This window comes from Ranitomeya variabilis, chromosome 2, assembly GCF_051348905.1.
Source record: "Ranitomeya variabilis isolate aRanVar5 chromosome 2, aRanVar5.hap1, whole genome shotgun sequence".
Taxonomy (NCBI): Eukaryota; Metazoa; Chordata; class Amphibia; order Anura; family Dendrobatidae; genus Ranitomeya; species Ranitomeya variabilis.
The window spans coordinates 567,513,214-567,539,390 of record NC_135233.1 but is presented as its reverse complement, the minus strand read 5'-3'; the positions used below and the strand labels follow the sequence as shown (position 1 = coordinate 567,539,390).

Genomic DNA, 26,177 nt, shown 5'->3' with positions numbered 1-26,177 from the left:
AAATATTCCAGTTGTAAATCTTTATTCATTACATAGTTGAACAGTAAAACCTAAAAATGATCAACGTAAATCATAACTACTATCCCATGGAGGTCTGAAGTTGGAATGATATGCTCAAAATCAAAGTGGAAAATGAAGTTACAGGCTGATCCAACTTCAGTGGAAATGCCTCATGACAAGGAAATGATGCTCAGTAGTGTGTGTGGCCGCCACGTGCCTGTATGATCTCCCTACAACACCTGGGCATGCTCCTGATGAGGCGGTGGATGGTCTCTAGACCTAGACTAAAGCATCCGCCAACTCCTGGACAGTCTGTGGTGCAACATGACTTTGGTGGATGGAGCGAGACATGAAGTCCCAGATGTGCTCAATCGGATTCAGGCCTGGGGAACAGACGGGCCAGTCCATAGCTTCAATGCCTTCATCTTGCAGGAACTGATGACACACTCCAGCCACATGAGGTCTGGCATTGTCCTGCATTAGGAGGAACCCAGGGCCAACCGCACCAGCATATGGTCTCACAAGGGGTCTGAGGATCTCATCTTGGTACCTAATGGCAGTCAGGCTACCTCTGGCGAGCACATGGAGGGCTGTGCGGCCCTCCAAAGAAATGTCACCCTACACCAATACTGACCCACTGCCAAACCCGTCATGCTGAAGGATGTTGCATGCAGCAGATTGCTCTCCATGGCGCCTCCAGACTCTGTCACATGTGTCACATGTGCTCAGTGTGAACCTGCTTTCATCTGTGAAGAGCACAGGGCGCCAGTGGCGAATTTGCCAATCCTGGTGTTCTGTGTCAAATGTCAGGCATCCTGCACGGTGTTGGGCTGTGAGCACAACCCCCATCTGTGGACATCGGGCACTCAGACCATCCTCATGGAGTCGGTTTCTAACAGTTTGTGCAGACACATGCACATTTGTGGCCTGCTGGAGATCATTTTGCAGGGCTCTGGCAGTGCTCCTCCTGTTCCTCCTTGTACAAAAGCTGAGGTAGCGGTCCTGCTGCTGGGTTGTTGCCCTTCTACGGCCCCCTCCACGTCTCCTGGTGTATTTGCCTGTCTCCTGGTAGCGCCAGTATATACAGTTAAGTCCATATATATTTGGACAGAGACAACATTTTTCTAATTTTGTTTATAGACATTACCACAATGAATTTTAAACAAAACAATTCAGATGCAGTTGAAGTTCAGACTTTCAGCTTTCATTTGAGAGTATCCACATTAAAATTGGATGAAGGGTTTAGGAGTTTCAGCTCCTTAACATGTGTCACCCTGTTTTTAAAGGGACCAAAAGTAATTGGACAGATTAAATAATTGTAAATAAAATGTTCATTTCTAGTACTTGGTTGAAAACCCTTTGTTGGCAATGACTGCCTGAAGTCTTGAACTCATGGACATCACCAGACGCTGTGTTTCCTCCTTTTTGATGCTCTGCCAGGCCTTTACTGCGGTGGTTTTCAGTTGCTGTTTGTTTGTGGGCCTTTCTGTCTGAAGTTTTGTCTTTAACAAGTGAAATGGATGCTCAATTAGGTTGAGATCAGGTGACTGACTTGGCCATTCAAAAATATTCCACTTCTTTGCTTTAATAAACTCCTGGGTTGCTTTGGCTTCATGTTTTGGGTCATTGCCCATCTGTAGTATGAAACGACGACCAATCAGTTTGGCTGCATTTGGCTGGATCTGGGCACACAGTATGGCTCTGAAGACCTCAGAATTCATTCGGCTGCTTCTGTCCTGTGTCACATCATCAACAAACACTAGTGACCCAGTGCCACTGGCAGCCATGCATGCCCAAGCCATCACACTGCCTCCACCGTGTTTTACAGATGATGTGGTATGCTTTGGATCATGAGCTGTACCACGCCTTTGCCATACTTTTCTCCTTCCATCATTCTGGTAGAGGTTGATCTTGGTTTCATCTGTCCAAAGAATGTTCTTCCAGAACTGTGCTGGCTTTTTTAGATGTTTTATAGCAAAGTCCAGTCTAAACTTTTTATTCTTGATGCTTATGAGTGGCTTGCACCGTACAGTGAACCCTCTGTATTTACTTTCATGCAGTCTTCTCTTTATGGTAGATTTGGATATTGATACGCCTACCTCCTGGAGAGTGTTGGTCACTTGGTTGGCTGTTGTGAAGGGGTTTCTCTTCACCATGGAGATTATTCTGCGATCATCCACCACTGTTGTCTTCCGTGGGCGCCCAGGTCTTTTTGCATTGATGAGTTCACCAGTGCTTTCTTTCTTTCTCAGGATGTACCAAACTATAGATTTTGCAACTCCTAATATTATAGCAATTTCTTGGATGGGTTTTTTCTGTTTTCGCAGCTTAAGGCCCCGTCTCACATAGCGAGATCGCTAGCGAGATCGCTGCTGAGTCACAAGTTTTGTGACGCAACAGCGACCTCAGTAGCGATCTCGCTATGTTTGACAAGTACCAGCGACCAGGCCCCTGCTGCGAGATCGCTGGTCGTGTCGGAATGGCCTGGACCTTTTTTTGGTCGTTGAGGTCCCGCTGACATCGCTGAATCGGTGTGTGTGACACGGATTCAGCGATGTCTTCACTGGTAACCAGGGTAAACATCGGGTTACTAAGCGCAGGGCCACGCTTAGTAACCCGATGTTTACCCTGGTTACCAGTGTAAAATGTAAAAAAAACAGTACATACTCACCTTCGCATCCCCCGGCGTCCGCTTCCCACACTGACTGAGCGCCGTAAAGTGAAAGTGAAAGTACAGCACAGCGGTGACGTCACCGCTCTGCTGTTAGGGCCGGCGCTCAGGGGGATGCGAATGTAAGTATGTACTGTTTGTTATTTTACATTTTACACTGGTAACCAGGGTAAACATCGGGTTACTAAGCGCGGCCCTGCGCTTAGTAACCCGATGTTTACCCTGGTTACCAGGGGACCTCGGCATCGTTGGTCGCTGGAGAGCGGTCTGTGTGACAGCTCTCCAGCGACCACACAGCGACTAAACAGCAACGCTGCAGCGATCGGCATCGTTGTCTGTATCGCTGCAGCGTCGCTGTGTGTGACGGGGCCTTTAAGGATGGCTTGTTTACCTGCATGGAGAGCTCCTTTGACAGCATGTTTACTTCACAGCAAAACCTTCCAAATGCAAGCACCACACCTCAAATCAACTCCAGGCCTTTTATCTGCTTAATTGAGAATGACATAACGAAGGGATTGCCCACTCTCTGTCCATGAAATAGCCTTGGAGTCAATTGTCCAATTACTTTTGGTCCCTTTAAAAACAGAGTGGCACATGCTAAGGAGCTGAAACTCCTAAACCCTTCATCTAATTTTAATGTGGATACCCTCAAATGAAAGCTGAAAGTCTGAACTTCAACTGCATCTGAATTGTTTTGTTTAAAATTCATTGTGGTAATGTCTATAGCGAAAATTAGAAAAATGTCTCTGTCCAAATATATATGGAATTAACTGTACATATATTACGGTATATAAAAAAAAATTAAAAAAAGGAGAAACAAAAATGACCACACAGTAACAGCGGCCATAAACTTGAGACTGATTTAACATTATCTCACCATAAGCATGCATCTGGGTACATGTTTATTTAAAAGGGTTATTCAGGCTCCACCATGAATTCTTGTAGGCATGCTATGCGATTGCTGAATCATCACAGTACGCAGTTTGCATACAGTCAAGATTCTGCTCTTTCACCAGCTAGAGCAGTCATCACGTAACTGCATGTATGCGATTTGCAAACTTCTATCCACTAACTTGTAATTTTTCTTCTTTTTTTTTTTTAAAATGGAAGTAACCGATGTTACTTAATGTGTGCAGAAAATTTGCACCCATCAAAAGATCATCGTGGGAACATACGGTAGCTTTAGTGTAAAGACTAGAGGGATCCGGTGAACATTCGTTATGCCACCTAACTCCATAATCCCCAGATTAGGACCAGTGTGACATGCCCTCTTATTATCATTGTCCATGTGGCCCCAAGAATATCAATGCATCAAAAAAACAAAAGCGGGACTCATCATTGAAGAGGAGAGACCCAGATAGAGGTGATGTCAGGTCAATGCTACACCTATAGCTGGACGCTTGGCTCCTAGCCCAATGTCATGTAAACACCTCCTAATGATTTGTGCTGACAATGACAATGAGTGGTTAGTGACATCCAATCGTGGAACCAGAGGTACGGCCATTTTTCCAAAGTGTAATAGTAGTGTTTATTTAATACTACAATGCCAGGCTGTATGATGCTCGTGTTACTGTGAGCATCCGGAGTCTAAACGTGCTACCAGAGTCTCCACAATTGTCTCCCACTGCGCACATCTGGGACGTCATTGGTCGCCAATGGGAGCTGCCAGCAGAAGATCTTGATGATGTGCCCAAATCCATACTAAATACCAGCAGATGTATAGATAAGCCATGAAAAGGGCACAAAGTGGCTATCTGCATCATTGAAATCAACGGCCTTGTCGGCAGTTCCACCCCAGTACAGTGCGACAAAAATGAGATGTGATCCCGGCCTTCTACTAAACCACATGCTCTACTACTGGGGAGCTCCTCCGCAGGGTTGATGGATTACATCTTGAGAGGGACGCGATGCTGGTGACAGCTGATGTTGAATCGCTGTACACCAGCATACGCCACGAGGACGGTCTTAAAAGCTGTGGACTTCTTTTTGGGGACATCAACACTCCCGCAAGGGATTAGGACATTAGTGCTGCAATTGTTGGAATTTGCACTTCAGCACAATTTCTTTGTTTTTAAGGGGTCCTTCTTCCTGCAGCTCCAGGGAACGGCTATGGGGGCATCCTTTGCGCCCGCCTATGCTGGCCTTTTCCTGGGGCTGTGGGAGAGGGACCTCTTCCTGTCGGATCCGGTGGAGTCAATGTGCCGCGTCCTATCTTGGACGCGGTACATTGACAATGTACTGTTGATCTGGCAGGGTTCAATGGTAGATTTGAAAATATTTTTTACTCACTTGAATAGCAACGACCGTAACATCTTTCTCACATTCTGCGCGAGTGGGGAGGAGATTGAGTTCCTCGACGTCAAACTGAGGAGGGGTACCAATGATGAGATACAAACTAATATTTTCCGTAAAAAAAACGGCAACCAACATGTTATTGCATGCCTCCTCCGCACATCCTAATCACATCATACGCTCCGTACCAACTGGACAGTTCTTACGGTTGCGTAGATTATGTTCTACTGAACGTGATTTCCTCATACAAGCGGAAGATCTAAGAATCAGACTTATCGACAGGGGTTATAGTGGGAGGATGATTAAGCGTGCGTTCAACAGAGCACGATATGCCTCTAGGGATGATCTTCTGTATAAAAATTGTAAGAGAGAAAATAGCGATATAGTCCGATTTGTGACTAACTATCATTCCCAGTTTCCCATGCTCAAAAGAGTCCTTGAAAGATCATGGCACATACTTAGGGCTGATCCAGTTCTAGCCAGATAACTACCTGAGAGGGCGGCCATCACTGCCAGGAGGTCACGCAACCTCCGAGATATATTGGTCCGCAGCCATTATGTGGATAATAAACCAAGAACATTCTTGGACACAGTGGCTGTGAGGGGTGGATGTGTCCCCTGTGGTCGCTGCGTGGCGTGCCCAAATATAGAACGTTGTAATACCTTTACTGATGCAGGTAACATTCGAATATATAAGATTAAGAGAAAGATCACCTGCTTGAGTAAGAACGTTATATATTATGCGACGTGTCCCTGCACTAAAATATATATTGGCCTGACAACGAGGCAGTTGAAAGTGCGGGTGAGAGAACACGTGCGGGGCATTGCCGCGGCTGCCACTTGTGAGGACACATCCACCCTAAAAACGATACCACGCCACTTCAAAGAACGTCATGGCTGTGATGGTAACCTCTTAAAGGTGAGGGGCATTGGCATGGTGGAACTGGGAATTCGTAGGGGAGATACTCCTAAGAAATTAGCTCAGTTAGAATCCAGATGGATTTGGACGTTGGGAACATTACTGTTGTGGATTCTGTTTGTGGGCTCCCTCTGGTGGTTACTGCTGGTACTGGGTGACTTTGGTGGGTTGCGGCCTTTGGTTTCCACCTGTCCATCAGAGGCTGGGTGTTTCCTATTTTACCTGGCCTTTCTGTCATTTCCTTGCCGGCTATCAATGTATTCAGATGTGCTCTGTTTGGTTCCTGCCTACCTGCTCCCAGATCTTTCAGGATAAGCTAAGTGCTGATTTTCAGTTGTTTGGTTTTTTGTCCAGCTTGCTTATTATGTCTCTATGCTAGCTGGTAGCTCTAGTGGACTGAGGTTCTCCCCATGTGCCATGAGTTGGCACATGGGTTCTTGTAATCTCAGGATGGTTTTTTGATTAGGGTTTTTTGCTGACCGCTCAGTCCCCTTTTGTATCGTTCTGCTTTCTAGTTTACAGCGGGCCTCAATTTGCTAAATCTATATATATCATCTCTATGTGTGTGCCTTCCTCTCATTTCACCGTCAATACATGTGAGGGGGCAACTATATCTTTTGGGGTTCATTCCTCTGGAGGCAAGTGAGGTCTTTATTTTCTCTGCAGTACTAGTTAGCTCTTAGGCTGGTGCGTGGCGTCTAGAACCAACGTAGGCACGCTCCCTGGCTATCTCTAGTTGCGTTTGTCAGGCGTAGGGCAGCGGTCAGCCCAGGTTCCATCACCCTAGAGCTCGTCCGTTATTTATTTGTACTTTGCTTGTCCTGTGCTATCCCTAGCCATTGGGGATTCATGACAGTATAGCCGGCCCACAAAGTGTTAATTGTTTGGGCTGAAGCAGGAGAAAAAGAAGTGTTTAAGGGAAATTTTTTTTTTTTTTTTTTTTCCCCTTCAGAGTTTTGCTGCCTAGCCCTTAATTGCTGTCTAGCTGCTTCTTACCTCCTCTTAACCCTTGAATGGCTCTGATCTTAGCTGTTTAACATGGATGTCCAGAGTTTGGCTTCCAGCCTGAGTAATCTCGCGGCAAAAGTTCAAAACATACAGGATTTTGTTGTTCACACTCCCATGTCTGAACCTAGAATTCCTATTCCAGAGTTCTTCTCTGGAGATAGATCTACCTTCCTGAATTTCAGGAACAATTGTAAATTGTTTCTTTCTTTAAAATCTCGCTCCTCTGGAGACCCTGCTCAACAGGTCAGGATTGTAATATCTTTCCTGCGGGGCGACCCTCAGAATTGGGCATTTGCATTGGCACCAGGGGATCCTGCATTGCTCAGTGTGGATGCGTTTTTTCTGGCATTGGGATTGCTCTATGAGGAACCCAACCTGGAGATTCAGGCTGAAAAGGCTTTATTAGCCCTCTCTCAGGGGCATGATGAAGCGGAAATATATTGTCAAAAATTTCGGAAATGGTCGGTGCTTACTCAGTGGAATGAGTGCGCCCTGGCTGCAAACTTCAGAAATGGTCTTTCTGAGGCCATTAAGGATATTATGGTGGGGTTCCCTATGCCTACAGGTCTGAATGAGTCTATGGCTATGGCCATTCAGATTGATCGGCGTTTGCGGGAGCGCAAACCCGTGCACCAGTTGGCGGTGTCTTCTGAACAGGCACCTGAGACTATGCAATGTGATAGAATTCAGTCCAGAAGTGAACGGCAAAATTATAGGCGGAAAAATGGATTGTGTTTTTATTGTGGTGATTCAGCTCATGTTATATCAGCATGCTCTAAACGCACAAAAAAGCTTGATAAATCTTTTGCCATTGGTACTCTGCAGCCTAAGTTCATTTTGTCTGTGACTCTGATTTTTTCACTGTCTTCCATTTCCGTTGATGCCTATGTGGATTCGGGCGCTGCCCTGAGTCTTATGGATTGGTCATTTGCTAAACGCTGCGGTTTTAGTCTGGAGCCTCTGGAAGTCCCTATTCCTCTGAAGGGAATTGACTCTACACCATTGGCTATGAATAAACCGCAGTATTGGACACAAGTGACCATGCGCATGACTCCCGTTCATCAGGAGGTGATTCGCTTCCTTGTACTGTATAATTTACATGATGTACTAGTGCTGGGTCTGCCATGGTTACAAACTCATAATCCTGTCCTGGACTGGAAAACAATGTCTGTGTTAAGCTGGGAATGTCAGGGGGTTCATGATGATGCACCTCCGATTTCTATCGCTTCATCTACTCCTTCTGAGATCCCTGAGTTTTTGTCTGACTATAGGGATGTTTTTGAGGAGCCTAAGCTCAATTCGCTCCCTCCTCATAGAGATTGTGACTGTGCTATAGAATTGATTCCTGGCAGTAAGTTCCCTAAGGGTCGTTTATTTAATCTGTCACTGCCAGAGCATACTGCTATGCGGAATTATATTAAGGAGTCCTTGGAAAAGGGACATATTCGTCCATCTTCGTCCCCTCTGGGAGCAGGTTTTTTTTTCGTGGCAAAAAAAGATGGTTCCCTGAGGCCTTGTATAGATTATCGCCTTCTGAATGAGATTACAGTCAAATATCAGTATCCATTGCCATTATTGACTGACTTGTTTGCTCGCATTAAGGGGGCTAGGTGGTTCACTAAGATAGATCTTCGCGGTGCGTATAATCTGGTGCGGATAAAACAAGGTGATGAGTGGAAAACCGCATTTAATACGCCTGAGGGCCATTTTGAGTATTTGGTAATGCCTTTTGGACTCTCCAATGCTCCGTCAGTCTTTCAGTCCTTTATGCACAATATTTTCCGTGAATATCTGGATAAGTTTATGATTGTGTATTTGGATGATATTTTGGTGTTTTCTGATGACTGGGAGTCTCATGTTCTACAGGTCAGGAAGGTGTTTCAGGTTCTGCGGGCCAATTCTCTGTTTGTGAAGGGCTCAAAGTGTCTCTTCGGAGTCCAGAAGATTTATTTTTTGGGGTACATTTTTTCTCCTTCTACTATTGAGATGGATCCCGTTAAGGTTCAGGCAATTTCTGACTGGACACAACCTACATCTGTTAAGAGCCTACAGAAGTTCTTGGGGTTTGCTAATTTTTATCGTCGGTTCATTGCAAATTTTTCCAGTATTGTTAAACCTTTGACTGATTTAACTAAAAAGGGTGCTGATGTTGCTGATTGGTCTCCTGCGGCTGTGGGGGCCTTTCAGGAACTTAAGCGCCGGTTTTCTTCTGCTCCTGTGTTGTGTCAACCAGATGTTTCACTTCCTTTTCAGGTTGAGGTTGATGCTTCCGAGATTGGAGCGGGGGCGGTTTTGTCACAGAGAAGTTCTGATGGCTCGGTGATGAAGCCATGTGCATTCTTCTCTAGAAAATTCTCGCCCGCCGAGCGCAATTATGATGTGGGTAATCGGGAGCTTTTGGCCATGAAGTGGGCATTTGAGGAGTGGCGTCATTGGCTTGAGGGTGCTAAACATCGTGTGGTGGTCTTGACTGATCACAAGAATCTCATTTACCTTGAGTCTGCCAGGCGTTTGAATCCTAGACAGGCTCGTTGGTCGTTGTTTTTTTCTCGTTTCAATTTCGTGGTTTCATACCTGCCAGGTTCAAAGAATGTGAAGGCAGATGCTCTTTCCAGGAGTTTTGTGCCTGACTCTCCTGGAGACTCTGGGCCTACTGGTATCCTTAGGGATGGGGTAATATTGTCCGCCGTATCCCCAGACTTGCGACGTGCATTGCAGGAGTTTCAGGTGGATAAACCGGATCGTTGTCCACCAGGAAGACTGTTTGTTCCGGATGATTGGACCAGTAGAGTCATCTCCGAGGTCCATTCTTCTGTGTTGGCTGGTCATCCTGGAATATTTGGTACTAGAGACTTGGTGGCCAGGTCTTTTTGGTGGCCTTCCTTGTCTAGGGATGTGCGTACCTTTGTGCAGTCTTGTGAAGTGTGTGCTCGAGCTAAGCCTTGCTGTTCTCGGGCCAGTGGGTTGTTGTTATCCTTGCCCATCCCGAAGAGGCCTTGGACGCACATTTCCATGGATTTTATTTCTGATCTCCCGGTTTCACAGAAAATGTCCGTTATCTGGGTTGTGTGTGACCGCTTTTCTAAGATGGTTCATTTGGTGCCCTTGCCTAAGTTGCCTTCCTCCTCTGAGTTGGTCCCTTTATTTTTTCAGAACGTGGTTCGTTTGCATGGGATTCCAGAGAATATCGTTTCTGACAGGGGATCCCAGTTTGTGTCTAGATTTTGGCGGACGTTTTGTGCCAAGATGGGCATTGATTTGTCTTTCTCGTCTGCATTCCATCCTCAGACGAATGGCCAGACGGAGCGAACTAATCAGACCTTGGAAACTTATTTGAGGTGTTTTGTTTCTGCTGACCAAGATGACTGGGTTGCTTTTTTGCCACTGGCCGAATTTGCTCTTAATAATCGGGCTAGTTCTGCCACGTTGGTCTCTCCTTTTTTTTGTAATTCGGGGTTTCATCCTCGTTTTTCCTCTGGTCAGGTGGAGTCTTCGGATTGTCCTGGAGTGGACATGGTGGTGGACAGGCTACATCAGATTTGGAATCAGGTGGTGGACAATTTGAAGTTATCTCAGGAGAAGACTCAGCAGTTTGCTAATCGCCGTCGCCGCGTGGGTCCCCGACTTCTTGTTGGGGATTTGGTGTGGTTGTCTTCTCGTTTTGTCCCTATGAAGGTCTCTTCTCCTAAGTTCAAGCCTCGGTTCATCGGTCCTTATAGGATCTCGGAGATTCTTAACCCTGTATCTTTTCGTTTGGATCTCCCAGCATCGTTTGCTATTCATAATGTGTTCCATCGGTCGTTGTTGCGGAGGTATGAGGTGCCCGTTGTTCCTTCGGTTGAGCCTCCTGCTCCGGTGCTGGTGGAGGGAGAATTGGAGTATGTTGTTGAGAAGATCTTGGATTCTCGTGTTTCCAGACGCAAACTCCAGTATTTGGTTAAGTGGAAGGGTTATGGTCAGGAGGATAATTCCTGGGTGATCGCCTCCGATGTTCATGCGACTGATTTGGTTCGCGCCTTCCATAGAGCTCACCCTGATCGCCCTGGGGGTTCTCGTGAGGGTTCGGTGACCCCTCCTCAAGGGGGGGGTACTGTTGTGGATTCTGTTTGTGGGCTCCCTCTGGTGGTTACTGCTGGTACTGGGTGACTTTGGTGGGTTGCGGCCTTTGGTTTCCACCTGTCCATCAGAGGCTGGGTGTTTCCTATTTTACCTGGCCTGTCATTTCCTTGCCGGCTATCAATGTATTCAGATGTGCTCTGTTTGGTTCCTGCCTACCTGCTCCCAGATCTTTCAGGATAAGCTAAGTGCTGATTTTCAGTTGTTTGGTTTTTTGTCCAGCTTGCTTATTATGTCTCTATGCTAGCTGGTAGCTCTAGTGGACTGAGGTTCTCCCCATGTGCCATGAGTTGGCACATGGGTTCTTGTAATCTCAGGATGGTTTTTTGATTAGGGTTTTTTGCTGACCGCTCAGTCCCCTTTTGTATCGTTCTGCTTTCTAGTTTACAGCGGGCCTCAATTTGCTAAATCTATATATATCATCTCTATGTGTGTGCCTTCCTCTCATTTCACCGTCAATACATGTGAGGGGGCAACTATATCTTTTGGGGTTCATTCCTCTGGAGGCAAGTGAGGTCTTTATTTTCTCTGCAGTACTAGTTAGCTCTTAGGCTGGTGCGTGGCGTCTAGAACCAACGTAGGCACGCTCCCTGGCTATCTCTAGTTGCGTTTGTCAGGCGTAGGGCAGCGGTCAGCCCAGGTTCCATCACCCTAGAGCTCGTCCGTTATTTATTTGTACTTTGCTTGTCCTGTGCTATCCCTAGCCATTGGGGATTCATGACACATTACATCCATCTGGATTGAATGAAAATCTGAGCTATGCCCCATTTATATGAAAGTCTGTCTGAACATCGTACCGTAGGGATGTTCTCAATCCTGTTAACAGTTTGTTTTTAACATATTTTAATATTTTTCTTTTAATTGTGTGTATTGATTTTGATATTCATTCCTGTTCCGTTGTTCCATGCAGTTTCCCTAGGTGTAATACGCAATTTCCTAAAAGTGATGGATGGATGGATGTTATGCTGGCACCTTTTTGATCCCCTCATCTCCCATGTGACAAGAAAAACAATATGTTTAAATGGACTACTATCTCTTTGAACTGGCCTTGATTTATTGTATATGCAATGTGGTATTGTGTTGCTTGAGTGCGACATAATGGGCAAATAAATAATTATTGATAATGTGTAATGGCATATTGTGACATAAGAACATAGAGATATAAGCCGTTTGTATTAGTTTATACTTTACCACCTGACGCGCGGTCCCATGGTCTCTGCCGTCGCCCAGGAGCACTCCGTGTCAATACACGGTGCCGCGCATGTGCGGTACTGTGACGCCGATGCTCCTTGGCGTCGTGGTGACTATGGAGATACGCGCGTCATTTCCGGTGGTGCGGTCACATCCGGGAGCACGCCGCAGTACAGTATTGGTAGCGGCGGGATAGGTTGGGGTATTTAATGCACGGGACCCGGGGAGGTGAGTGCCCCCTGACGAAGGACGGACTGAAACGCGCGTTGGGGCGGGCGCTCACCCCCCTGGTTCCCCGTACCTGCTGCGCACTTTGCACTGATGTAAGTATACATCCATTGTTCCGTGTATGAGGCTTGGAGTAGGGAGGATCTTTCTGATACCTCAATATAACTATATGTCTTGCACCGGTATATAAAATAAAATAAGAATATCGGTGTAACACTGCGATATCAATTTATGCCCTGTATTGGTGCTTAAGTAAATAATTGATGGTACCGCTGTACAATGCCTCACGGAGGAATATAGTTAACAGCGTTGTTGCTCTGAGTCTCATAATGGAATATATAGCAGTGGGTCACACATGTGACAGGTAATGGGTGCACATGCACCAGTATTTTCAACTTTTTGATAGAAAGTATAATAGCTGAAGTTATATACAAGTGTGGGGTAACCGGTGGGGGTGAGGCCCCTGGTATTATACTGTTATAGGGTGATAACTGACTAAACACCTGGTGAATGTCTTTTCATGTATTTTTATGTCTTTAATAAAGCTTTTGTATATTTTATTTATGGACTAGTACATCATTTTTCCTTCGGGAAGTAGTTTTTTATGGTTATGGATGTGTCCTTAATATAAAGGTTTCCACAGGGGGCGGGTTGATTAATTAATATACATATGTATAATATGATTTTGTGACTTCTCCCTCCCCCTAATATGTGGTATTGTTGTTTGTTGGCAATTTATTTAAACCACATGCTCGTCTGACCAAAATATACAGGAAAACATCAGCTAAATGTCACGTATCCTTAAAAGCCACACACGACACAACGCTAATACTTTCACTAACAAATACTCCTTAATAAAAAAAATGAAAGAAACTCCTTTGCATGAAGATGGATGAATGAAAGCAAGTTTTCTTAGAAGCTGATAGAGAAACAAATTTACCAAGCATGGCTGCTTCTTTAAAAGGCAAAATTCCATCAATTAACTTCAGGCAATAAAGACTTAAAAACACACACACATTCAGAGATGAAAACAAACACTCCAATTAGCTCACGCTGCCTTCCCGGCTCTTTACAAGTAATGTGCCTTTGTGGAGTAAAGCGATTCCTCTTTCATCTTCCAGTGGTTTAAGTGGTACGTCTAATCTCCAGCTCTCGTTTCATCATTCAGCATATGTCACTTCCAAGACCCCGCTCTAACCCAGGGGTCCCCTCTATCTACAAGTCTGGAAGAATTTCCGGGGTCTTCTGAGCAGAATTTCACACTTTTTAGTGTTAATAAATGTAGTACTCTATTAATATAAACAAGCTGAGTATCAAGAACATATTAGCGTCTATGTATCCAATAAACGTCATAACATATCCAGCAGATCCGTAATAGTTTAATGGGTTTTTTAACACCTTTTTGGAATAAAAAAAAATGTTTAGAATGTCCTTTTTTCCCCATTTAACAATCTTTATTTAAAATCAAAGATGAGAAATCACTTCATTAAATTCACATCCACATTAGCAGCCATAGACTGACTTATCTGTTGTACTGAAGCATCTAATGAGTGTGTGCAAAAGGCCATTGTGAAGGGAGGAAAAGCAAGGGTGAGCTGTGACATCAGCTACTGGGAAAAAGTGGAACCTGTCAGCTATTAGCTGTATAGAGAGGTGTTACTGGTCATTGTAAACCAGGCTCTGATGATAATGAGAGTGCTGAAAACTTTTTTCTGAAAGAAGTATGAGTGGATAGTGCAAACACTTCAAGATGACTTATTTTGTAGCTAAATACAGCTAGTAATAAGAAACTCAATCAGCGACTCTGCACTCCCGCAAACTGGTTAATAATATTTTCTGAGCACCAACATGTCCGGCAGAATTATCTTCAGCAATTCCACAGAAGCTAAAATATTTATCAGCCAATACACCCGCCGATCTCTAACATTACCAGAAATTCTGGACCATCATCAAATGGTTAACGACCTATGACATACATTTTTGTTATAGGTCATAATCTGGGCAGCATGGTGGCGCAGTGGTTAGCACAGCAGCCTTGCAGTGATGGGATCCTGGGTTCAAACCCCACTAAGGACAACATCTGCAAAGAGTTTGTATGTTCTCTCCGTGTTTGCGTAGGTTTCCTCCCACATTCCAAAGACATACTGATAGGGTATTTATTTAGATTGTGAGCCTCAACGGGGACAGCGACGATAATCTGTAAAGCGCTTATATATGTTAGCGCTGTATAAAAAAATAAAGATTATTATAATCTGTCAGCAGGTTTTTGCTACTTAATCAGAATGCAGCATAATGTAGAGGCAGAGAGTCCGATTCTAGCGATATATCACTTGCGCAGCAGTTTGCTGTAATTTCAATACAATCATTGTTTTATCAGCAGGAGATTATCACTGCAGGACTAGGTATCTCATGCCAAGCAGTCCAGCTAATCTGTGTAACCCCGCCCCCACCATTGATTGACAGCTTGTTTCATACCAGGCAGACGGTGGACGGGTTACATAGCCAATTTCTCCCTGCAAGTGCAAGCTCCGATCACTATAGTTTAAATGCCACTATCGATCTCTAACAGCGGCATTTATATACCGTATGTGAAGCGATTGCTGGAATCAGATGGGCTACGATACCATCTTGGTCCATAGGAGAACAGTGATTTGAAGCATATACTGCAATACTGTGGTATCTGCAGGCTCAAGTCCCCTAAGGGGACTAAACAAAATAATGTAGACATAATAAATGAAAATAATAATAAAAAAGTTTATATTACTCCCATTTCTCCCTTCAAAAATAAAAACGATTACTAAACGTGTCTTAAAAAATTCGATCAAAATACACAATTATTTAAACTGTACGTTAAAAGCCATATAATGAAAATAAAAAAAATCAGAATTACCATGTTCCAATCTCCGTACTCCCCTTCCCTCAAAAAACTGCAATAATAAGCAAACAAAATGTCAACTGTATCTCCAAATTATATCAATATAAACATCCGCTCAGAATAAAAAAAGACCGACCCTTACACAGCTCCATCGGCAGAAAAGGAAAAAAGTTACAGGTCTCAGAAAAATGTGATAAAATATATTATTTTTTAAAAAATTTCAGAATTTTTTCATCTTTTCATAACTAAACTACCGTAATAAAAAAAAAAACCTGTACCTAAACAAGTCTTCTGGGCATAGAATGAACTCTGTAAAAACAAAACCCAATATTCTATCGCCGTATTGCATTTGGAATTTCTTTCTCCTTGTCCAGTACAATGTATGGTATCATGAATGGTGTCATCCAAAACTACAACTTGTACAGCAAAAAGCAAGCCGTCATACGATGGAGATGGGAAAACAAAAGTTGTGGCCCTTGCACCAAGAGCAGAAAACAAATGTGCAAAAACTAAGAATTCCCTGGTTGTTAAAAGCCAGACGATATATATCTATATATCTATATTCTTTTTTATATTCATTTACTATATATATTTTATATATATATATATATATATATATATATATATATATATATATATATATATATATATATATACACACATACATATACATACTTTATACATTTTTGCACTTTCACTTATTCTCACCTTCTATCAACAGCTATAACTTTTATATTTTTCCACCGATGGATGTGTAAGGCTATGTGCACACGCTGCGGAATGGTGTGTGGATTTTTCCACACTGTTTTTGCAAAATCTGCAGGTAAACCCCACTGTGGATTACCCGCGGATTTACTGTGTTTTTTTTTGCTTTTTTCGTGCGGATTCCACCTGCGGTTTTACACCTGCGGATTCCTATTTTGGAGCAGGTGTAAACCGCTGCGGAATCCGCACAAAGAATTGACATGCTGCAGAATGTACAACGCAGCGTTTCCGCACGGTATTTTCCGCACCATGTGCACTGCGGATTTTGTTCTCCATAGGTTTACATGGTGCTGTAAACTCAGGGAAAACTGCTGCAGATCCGCAGCAAAATCCGCAACGTGTGCACATAGCCTTAGGGCTTATTTTTGTGGGACAAGTTGGTTTGCCAGTTTTTTGTTTGTTTGTTTTTTTTGTTCAAATTTACGTGATTTAAAATTTGGTTTAATTAAGTTTACATTGACATAGCACATATTTTTACATATGCAGGAATACCAAACATGTTCATGGGTTTTTTTGTTTTTTTACTTTTGTATTGAGTAAAAACTTTTCTAATTATTTTGAATCCCCTTAGGGGATTTGCACCTTTATTCGCAATACAATATATTAGAATAATTACAATTAATAATTATAATTACTACAATACAATATTGCAAAATATAGTGAAATTAATGTCTCCAATAAAGCCCTGCTGACAGAGCTTCATAGGGGACCAAGACAGCAGTGATGGGGCCTTCAGGAGACCCCCAGCTGCTCTAGTAACAGCTCATGATGGCAACCAAGACATTTGAGTGATTGATCGCTGCTGCTTAACCATGTTGGTGCCACTATCAGAGCACAGGTGCCAGCTTTCATACATGCAGACTCCTTCCATGATGTACATTAACATCCAAACACGCCAAGAACTTAAACTGGGATAAAAAATGACCAGTCGCCTCCCCGAACAGTAAAAAAAAAAAAAAAAAAATCTAAATCTTACACTGTCCAATCAGTGCTGTGTAGGGACGCGGCCCTTTGATAAGTAAGACTAACATAGGAACGATGCAACATAGAAGTCTAAGAAAACGAACTCAGAATTGTTATTTCATGGTAACACACAAGTATTTGGTAAAAGAAGAAAGTTGTCCGATTCCCTTAATGCCAAACGTGAATTACTGTAGTGGTGGATGAAGCAACTCAGAGCGAATAAGTATATGTGCAATATTAATTGCTGTCACGATGTGACGGTCTTCAGTAAGGAAAACGGGTCTCAAACTGTCTCTGGAACTGGGATCCTAACTATCTCTATCCCCCCGCGGGTACTCTTGAAGGTAGAGAGGCCTGGGTCTTCAACCTTGCTGTGCTCCTGTTAAACCCTAATCTATCTCGTCCCCCACTCCATGAGGCATGGGAAAGAAATGTAATGTAAACAAGACACAAATACAAAAACTGGGATATCAGAAAACTTCTATCATACAAAAGCACTAACCAACAATATGGAGGAGGATAGGGAGGAATAAACTAAATGGGAATAGGGACCAGGAGATAAACACACACGTATTCCAGCAAACTACAGATCACGACTACAACAACTTCACTCCAACCACTTAGCTTTAGCACTGAGCACAGGAAGACGAATCTTTCGCCAGCAGGGTCTAAACGCCAAGAGCTAGTATATATAGAGGTAGTAAAGAGTAAGCCGTTGCAGCTGAGAACAACAACCAGGGTGTATGGTCTTAGATGATCACTTAATAACATGGATGACAGCAACACTAGCCAAAGGTCCTTGTAAAGCACATGATAGTAACCTAGGGGTAATTTCCCTGCAAACTGGTCAACAGACTCCCCGCGCAGGAGGTCAAATACCCATCAGCAGAAGCTGTTTTATAACAGATGCGACTCACCTAAATCACAAATGGACGAAATACAATCTGACAACAATGAAAGAAAGAATCCTATAATTCTAAGAAATGTATAGCAATAATTCTCAGAACGTGATTTAAAGTGGTATTCCTTCCACATAAAGTGATGGTATAGTGCTGGTGGGTGAGGATTCAACCTTTGTGACCCGCAGGGATTTTCAGAATGGCGTTTCCTGCTAATGTGCAGTGGACCTGGCTGCATTTACCTGCCGGAGCAACGGTGTGTGGGGAAATGGAAAAAGAATGCAAGAGTGGGCCTCTTCACCCCTGGCATCAGTGAGGGTCCCAAAGGTCAGACCCCTACCAATCATTAAGTGATGCCTTGACTTTATTAGATGGGGAAAATAAACACTAATTTTCCCAAAGATTATCACAAGACATAGCACAAGGAAAAGGACAATATTATTCTGCATGATCACAGCATGGACAGCACAGTGAAAGTTCAGATTATTAGTTTTTTTGGTATTTTTGGGGAGGCAAAAATAATTCCCATATCTTTGCTTCTAAAAAAGAAAATGTCTGAAAATAAATGAATAAATAGCGGTTATTTTATGATCAGTAAATGAGGAAAGCTCAGGTATACCACATAGAACTGATTTGTTTTGGAAACAGTCTGTTACTTAGTTTTGATAAAAATTTGCTGTTAAAGTCATATACCGGTAATCCAAGTCTATATAGGTATCTCACCAGATGAGTACGTAACTCTATATACACAAAATATCACATACGGTATACAAAAAAAGTGCATGACTCAAATAAATATATACATACACAGTATATATAATTAACAATTATATATATTAAAAAGACAACATACAGTACCAGACACAAAGAACAGATCGACTTGATGAGCAAGAAAGTTCCAAAAATTAGAATGAATACAACTAAAGCTCATGTAGATCAGTATGGTAATAATAGCACTCTGCATTGAAGATGGATACTCAAAAAATATATATTCAATAGCCGAAAAAATTACAATGCTCAAAGAACAGAGTCCTAAAAACAATGGTGTTCTTACCTAGAAGAAATGTACCAGACTTGCGTTTTGCATATAGCTTCATCAGGGAATTTCCTGACAACACTATATGTGTGAGCATACATTAACCACTGTTTATTTTTTATTCTCTAAGGGTACTGTCACACTCTGCAACTTTCCAGCGATCACGACCAGCGATACGACCTGGCCGTGATTGTTGGAAAGTCGTTGTGTGGTCGCTGGAGAGCTGTCACACAGACCGCTCTCCAGCGACCAACGATGCCGAAGTCCCCGGGTAACCAGGGTAAACATCGGGTTACTAAGTGCAGGGCCGCGCTTAGTAACCCGATGTTTACCCTGGTTACCATCGTAAAAGTAAAAAAAAAAAAACCGTACATACTCCCATTCCGGTGTCCGTCAGGTCCCTTGCAGTCTGCTTCCCGCTCTGACTGAGTGCCGCCGTAAAGTGAAAGCAGATCACAGCGGGGACGTCACCGCTGCACTCTGCTCTTACATTCCGGCCAGCAGTCAGTCAGAGCGGGAAGCAGACGGCAAGGGACCTGACGGACACCGGAATGTGAGTATGTACGGTTTTTTTTTTTTTACTTTTACGATGGTAACCAGGGTAAACATCGGGTTACTAAGCGCGGCCCTGCGCTTAGTAACCCGATGTTTACCCTGGTTACAAGCGAACGCATCGCTGGATCGCTGTCACACACACCGATCCAGCGATGACAGCGGGAGATCCAGCGACGAAAGAAAGTTCCAAACGATCTGCTACGACGTACGATTCTCAGCGGGATCCCTGATCGCTGCTGCGTGTTAGACACAGCGATATCGTATGGATATCGCTGGAACGTCACGGATCGTACCGTCGTAGCGACAAAAGTGCCACTGTGAGACGGAATTATTGCAGCCATATACGTTTTATTCTGAAACACTGCAAAGTTTCAGAAGAAAACATACCTTGAAAAGCCAGCCATGGTCTATGGTGACAGATTACCTTTAAGCAACTCCGGTCTTCAGGTCAAAAGTAGCAAGTTCTTATTCTTAGGTTATTCCTGCTTCTCCCCTGAGTATTCTTTTTCTTTTTTTTTTTTTTCTTAATTCTTTTAGCAAATCCTCCATATGATTGCAGAGATGTGCGCCTTTTAATTTAGTGCTTATTTTTAAGGGATGTAAGTCACAGGGTGATTATGCAGAGCAGCCTAAAGACACGCCACTGAGGATCTTGTTAGCGACGCCCCCTTGTACAGACAATAAGAATTACCACTAAATTAACAGCCCATGTCTCTGACAAAACCAAGAAAGAAGAAAACATGGACCTAGAATACTCAGGAATAAAATAACAGTAAAAAACGGTCACTTTTTACCTACTGACAGGTCCTCTTTAAGGTCTACCTGTGGTGTTCTACTTTACAGAACACTACATTCATTCCTATAGAGGATAAAAGATCAAATATTAAAGCTAGTGTGTAATCAACAGCTAATTAACAGCTAACTATAAGGGGAACCTGTCATGTAGATAATGGTCTCTGATCTGCGGCAGGATGTTACAGAGCAGGAGGAGCTGATCAGATTCATGTATTTTAATCTTGGAAAAGTTTCAGCAAAACTTACATTTTATTAATTTAAACCCCTCTTGTATACATGGGACTCCAGTGGGCGGTACCAGTCAGTGATTGAGAGTCTTACCTGTATGACTGTGCATGCAGAGATATCTGTCAGTCATTACTAGGACCGCCCGTCAGCCACTAGCAGGACCGCCCGTCAGCCACTAGCAGGACCGCCCGTCAGCCACTAGCAGGACCGCCCGCCAGCCATTACTAGGACCGCCCGTCAGCCACTAGCAGGACCGCCCGTCAGCCACTAGCAGGACCGCCCGTCAGCCATTACTAGGACCGCCCATCAGCCACTAGCAGGACCGCCCGTCAGCCACTAGCAGGACCGCCCGTCAGCCACTAGCAGGACCGCCCGTCAGCCACTAGCAGGACCGCCCGTCAGCCACTAGCAGGACCGCCCGTCAGCCACTAGCAGGACCGCCCGTCAGCCACTAGCAGGACCGCCCGTCAGCCACTAGCAGGACCGCCCGTCAGCCACTAGCAGGACCGCCCGTCAGCCACTAGCAGGACCGCCCGTCAGCCACTAGCAGGACCGCCCGACAGCCACAAGCAGGACCGCCCGACAGCCACAAGCAGGATCGCCCGTCAGCCACTAGCAGGACTGCCCGTCAGCCACTAGCAGGACCGCCCGTCAGCCACTAGCAGGACCGCCCGTCAGCCACTAGCAGGACCGCCCGTCAGCCACTAGCAGGACCGCCCGTCAGCCACTAGCAGGACAGCCCGTCAGCCACTAGTAGGACCGCCCGTCAGCCACTAGTAGGACCGCCCATCAGCCACTAGTAGGACCGCCCGACAGCCACAAGTAGGACCGCCCATCAGTCACTAGTAGGACCGCCCACTGGACTCATGAATAAAGACACCAGGGATTTCAATAACTAAAATGCAAGTGATAATGAAAAATAAATTTAAAAAAAAAAATCTTTTCTAACAAAACCATTTAATTTTGCTCATCTTCTTCTCTATATCATGCTGCCCACAGATCAGACTACAAATAAAAGCAACAAAGTTCCTTAACAACAAGAGTCAAAGGAATTTTATTTGCTGCCTAAATCTTGGGTCTTCGTCTGCTGGAAATGCTCATAGAACATATGATGGACAATATGAGATGTGAACAAGGGCATGGAGGTCCAACATTGTCCGCAGACATTACCCCCATCATGTGACCACAGTTTAGGAATAGACATTACTCTGCACATCAAGGACAACATAATAGACTTAGGCTATGTGCACATGTCAGGATTTCTTGCAGAAATTTTCCTGACAAAAAAACGGAAATTTCTGCCAGAAATCCGCATGCGTTTTTTTCGCGTTTTTTGTGTGTTTTTTTCCCAGATGCATAGAAATGCGGGAAAAACAAGAAAAACCGCAAATTAATGAACATGCTCATTTTTTTACCGCGATGCGTTTTTGTCGCGGAAAAAACGCATCCATGTGCACAAAACATGCAGAATGCATTCTAAATGATAGAATGTATAATGTATGCGTTTTTAATGAGTTTTTATAGCGTTTTTATCGCGAAAAAACCTGAACGTGTGCACATGGCCTTAAACTTTATCCTTTTTTTTAGGTAGAAAACAACTCAAAGTTTGTCACCGAGTGCAACATTTTAGCTGTATAGACTTGCGCTGTATCACTAGAAACATCACAGTGCCTGATACATATGTTTATTGTTGTATGTCAATGTTTGTTTACACATTATAATAGTAAACACAAAATAAACAAAAAATGAAAATGTAACAAAACAAATCAACACAAACCAATCAGACCTTTGTATCACTGCAGATATAGCAGCAATCAGTAGAACAAATCAAAGAGCTGAAGATTCAAGGGAACTCGTCATAGAAAAGAACAACAACCAGAAATGCCAGCGACTCATCACTGGATGCAGTGTCTCCCTGTAAACTGTCAGCTCACACTGGGAAGAGGCAGACCAAAGTGCTCGTCGATGGGATTAAAGGGCTTGTCCAGAATTTACTTTATTTTGCTCCGTACACCCACATGACTGATGCAACCAATCACTGCCATCAGCGGTAATGTCTGTATGTACAGTACGTGACAAGTAAACAAAGACCACCGAGGACCACCAGAGCGGAGAGGGATTTAACAGGTGATTATTGGTTTCCATTTTTATTTTATTCCCTAACAGAATATATTATAAAAAAAAACTACTCATCACCCTCTTAAGGGCACTTCCAGATATATAAAATATTTTAGAATTTGTATATGATTTTCTTTGTATCTAGACTTAGTATCCCTTTATATGATGAAGCAAAACATTAATTATTCTAATGTTCTATTTACTAATGTCTCATAGATCACATAGTAGACGGCAGCTGCTTGACCTTCCCTCCTGTGCAGGATCTAGATAGAAAGATTAAAGTATCCATTATTCTAATCATTTATCTGATGATATCGACCTAATAAAGGAGATGGATTTTTGATAATGAAGGAAGAGAAGGGATAAATAGAGGAAATGTATCATAGATAGAGATAATTAGATGCGTGATAGATAATTAGTCTGTTAACGATTGAGAAAAGATAAAAAATGTTAGATAGATAGATAGATAGATAGATAGATAGATAGATAGATAGATAGATAGATAGATAGATAGATAGAGACGGGACAGCAGCACTCAGTGACGGGACAGCAGCACTCAGTGACGGGACAGCAGCACTCAGTGACGGGACAGCAGCACTCAGTGACGGGGCAGCAGCACTCAGTGACGGGACAGCAGCACTCAGTGACGGGGCAGCAGCACTCAGTGACGGGGCAGCAGCACTCAGTGACGGGGCAGCAGCACTCAGTGACGGGGCAGCAGCACTCAGTGACGGGACAGCAGCACTCAGTGACGGGGCAGCAGCACTCAGTGACGGGACAGCAGCACTCAGTGACGGGGCAGCAGCACTCAGTGACGGGACAGCAGCACTCAGTGACGGGGCAGCAGCACTCAGTGACGGGACAGCAGCACTCAGTGACGGGGCAGCAGCACTCAGTGACGGGACAGCAGCACTCAGTGACGGGACAGCAGCACTCAGTGACGGGGCAGCAGCACTCAGTAATAGGGCAGCAGCACTCAGTAATAGGGCAGCAGCACTCAGTAATAGGGCAGCAGCACTCAGTGACGGGGCAGCAGCACTCAGTGACGGGACAGCAGCACTCAGTGACGGGACAGCAGCACTCAGTGACGGGACAGCAGCACTCAGTGACGGGACAGCAGCACTCAGTGACGGGGCAGCAGCACTCAGTAATAGGGCAGCAGCACTCAGTAATAGGGCAGCAGCACTCAGTAATAGGGCAGCAGCACTCAGTGACGGGGCAGCAGCACTCAGTGACGGGGCAGCAGCACTCAGTGATAGGGCAGCAGCACTCAGTGACGGGGCAGCAGCACTCAGTGACGGGGCAGCAGCACTCAGTGACGGGGCAGCAGCACTCAGTGACGGGGCAGCAGCACTCAGTAATAGGGCAGCAGCACTCAGTAATAGGGCAGCAGCACTCAGTAATAGGGCAGCAGCACTCAGTAATAGGGCAGCAGCACTCAGTAATAGGGCAGCAGCACTCAGTAATAGGGCAGCAGCACTCAGTAATAGGGCAGCAGCACTCAGTAATAGGGCAGCAGCACTCAGTAATAGGGCAGCAGCACTCAGTAATAGGGCAGCAGCACTCAGTAATAGGACAGCAGCACTCAGTAATAGGACAGCAGCACTCAGTAATAGGACAGCAGCCCTCAGTAATAGGACAGCAGCACTCAGTGACGGGACAGCAGCACTCAGTGACGGGACAGCAGCACTCAGGGATGGGCAGCAGCAGCACTCAGTGATGGGCAGCAGCAGCACTCAGTGATGGGCAGCAGCAGCACTCAGTGATGGGCAGCAGCAGCACTCAGTGACGGGACAGCAGCACTCAGGGATAGGGCAGCAGCACTCAGGGATGGGCAGCAGCACTCAGGGATGGACAGCAGCACTCAGGGATGGACAGCAGCACTCAGGGATGGACAGCAGCACTCAGGGATGGGCAGCAGCACTCAGGGATGGGCAGCAGCACTCAGGGATGGACAGCAGCACTCAGGGATGGGCAGCAGCACTCAGGGATGGGCAGCAGCACTCAGGGATGGGCAGCAGCAGCACTCAGTGATGGGCAGCAGCAGCACTCAGTGATGGGCAGCAGCAGCACTCAGTGATGGGCAGCAGCAGCACTCAGTGATGGGCAGCAGCAGCACTCAGTGATGGGCAGCAGCAGCACTCAGTGACGGGACAGCAGCACTCAGGGATAGGGCAGCAGCACTCAGGGATAGGGCAGCAGCACTCAGGGATAGGGCAGCAGCACTCAGGGATGGGCAGCAGCACTCAGGGATGGACAGCAGCACTCAGGGATGGACAGCAGCACTCAGTGATGGGCAGCAGCAGCACTCAGGGATAGGGCAGTCCCAGGTAGAGGCAGGACCTGCTCATTGTGCCCAGTGACGGGGCTGCAGACTGTCTCCTGCCCACGTGTCTGCTCAGAGCCGCAGCTGAATGCAGGCTACAGGCCGAGCCTACGGTGCGACTTCCCAGCCTGCGGTGCCGCTGCCGGCCATCCGGCCCCGGGGCAGCCCCCTCCTCCACATGCCTCCCTTACCTTTCACCGAGCGGGGCTTGGCCTGTTTTCTCCTGGACATGTCCCCGGTGCTCGCGGGTCACTTGTCCGCCGGTCCCGGGAGTCCCGTAGCTGCTGCTGGTGCCGGCTCCGTGTAGCAGTGCCGCCGGCTCCCCCTTCCTTCTCCGCCACTTATTGTGGTAAAGTTCCTATTGTGTGGGGTTGTGACTCCCTTGGGTGCAGAGGGGGATGGAGGAGGAGACAGGAGGAGCGCCGGTGCCCCCCACCCCAGACCCTGGGGGTCGTCACTCCAGTGCTGCAGGATGAGCAGGGTCGGTGCGGCGGCGGTCCCGGAATACTGCGCGGTGATACTGCCCACTTCTCCGCTAGTCCCCGTGTGCCGTGCTATGTGCCCCGCGGGTGATGCTCCGGTGTCCCGGCGCCGCTAGCTGCCCCCATGCGCCGCGGTCCCTGCCCCGCAGCCTCCCCTATCTCATGCCGCCCGGCCGGCGCGCTGCTCTTTGTCCCGGCTCCGTCCCCTCCTGCTCTCTCCGCCGCCGCCGCTGCTGCTGCTGCTGGGGCTGCACTGCAGACACACATAATAAAGCCAGGCTGGGCTGGGGACGGAGCGGAGTCCCAGCAGGGGGATGTGAGGAGTGGAGTCCCGGCGGGGGAGCGCTCTGATCCCGCAGGGAGCCCCCGCACAGCCTGGGCTCAATCACACACTGAGGAGAGAGACAACAGCACCGAGCCATGGACAGCGCTGGAAATACAGGCCGGGGGCGGGGCCGGCGGGGGGCGGGGCCGGCCGGGGGCGTGCGCGGGGGGCGGGGGAGCGGGGCGCGTCCTAGCGCGCGGGGCCGGCATGCTGGGCGCTGTAGTCCTTCGCAGCCCTGCTGGATTTCCTCGGCTAATACCAGGGAGCACTAGCGTGCGTTATTGGAGATAAAGGGGGCTTACAGCCGATCTCTAGCAGGTTTGCTGCAGTCTGAAGAACTGATCCATCCTATCATCATCATCCACAGCATTAACCCCTTCCCCAC

The 26,177-nt window shown here is 45.8% G+C and overlaps 1 protein-coding gene across 1 annotated transcript in view; it reads right to left on the bottom strand.

Annotated features, from left to right (window-relative positions):
- Positions 1–25,877, bottom strand: part of ZNF423 (zinc finger protein 423) — a 291,743-nt gene extending 265,866 nt beyond the window's left edge. The window contains exon 1 of the mRNA XM_077288235.1: positions 25,177–25,877. Coding sequence (XP_077144350.1) covers positions 25,177–25,216 — 40 coding nt within the window. The 5' untranslated portion in view covers positions 25,217–25,877. The remainder of the gene's footprint in view (positions 1–25,176) is intronic.
- Between the last annotated feature and the right edge of the window lie 300 nt (positions 25,878–26,177).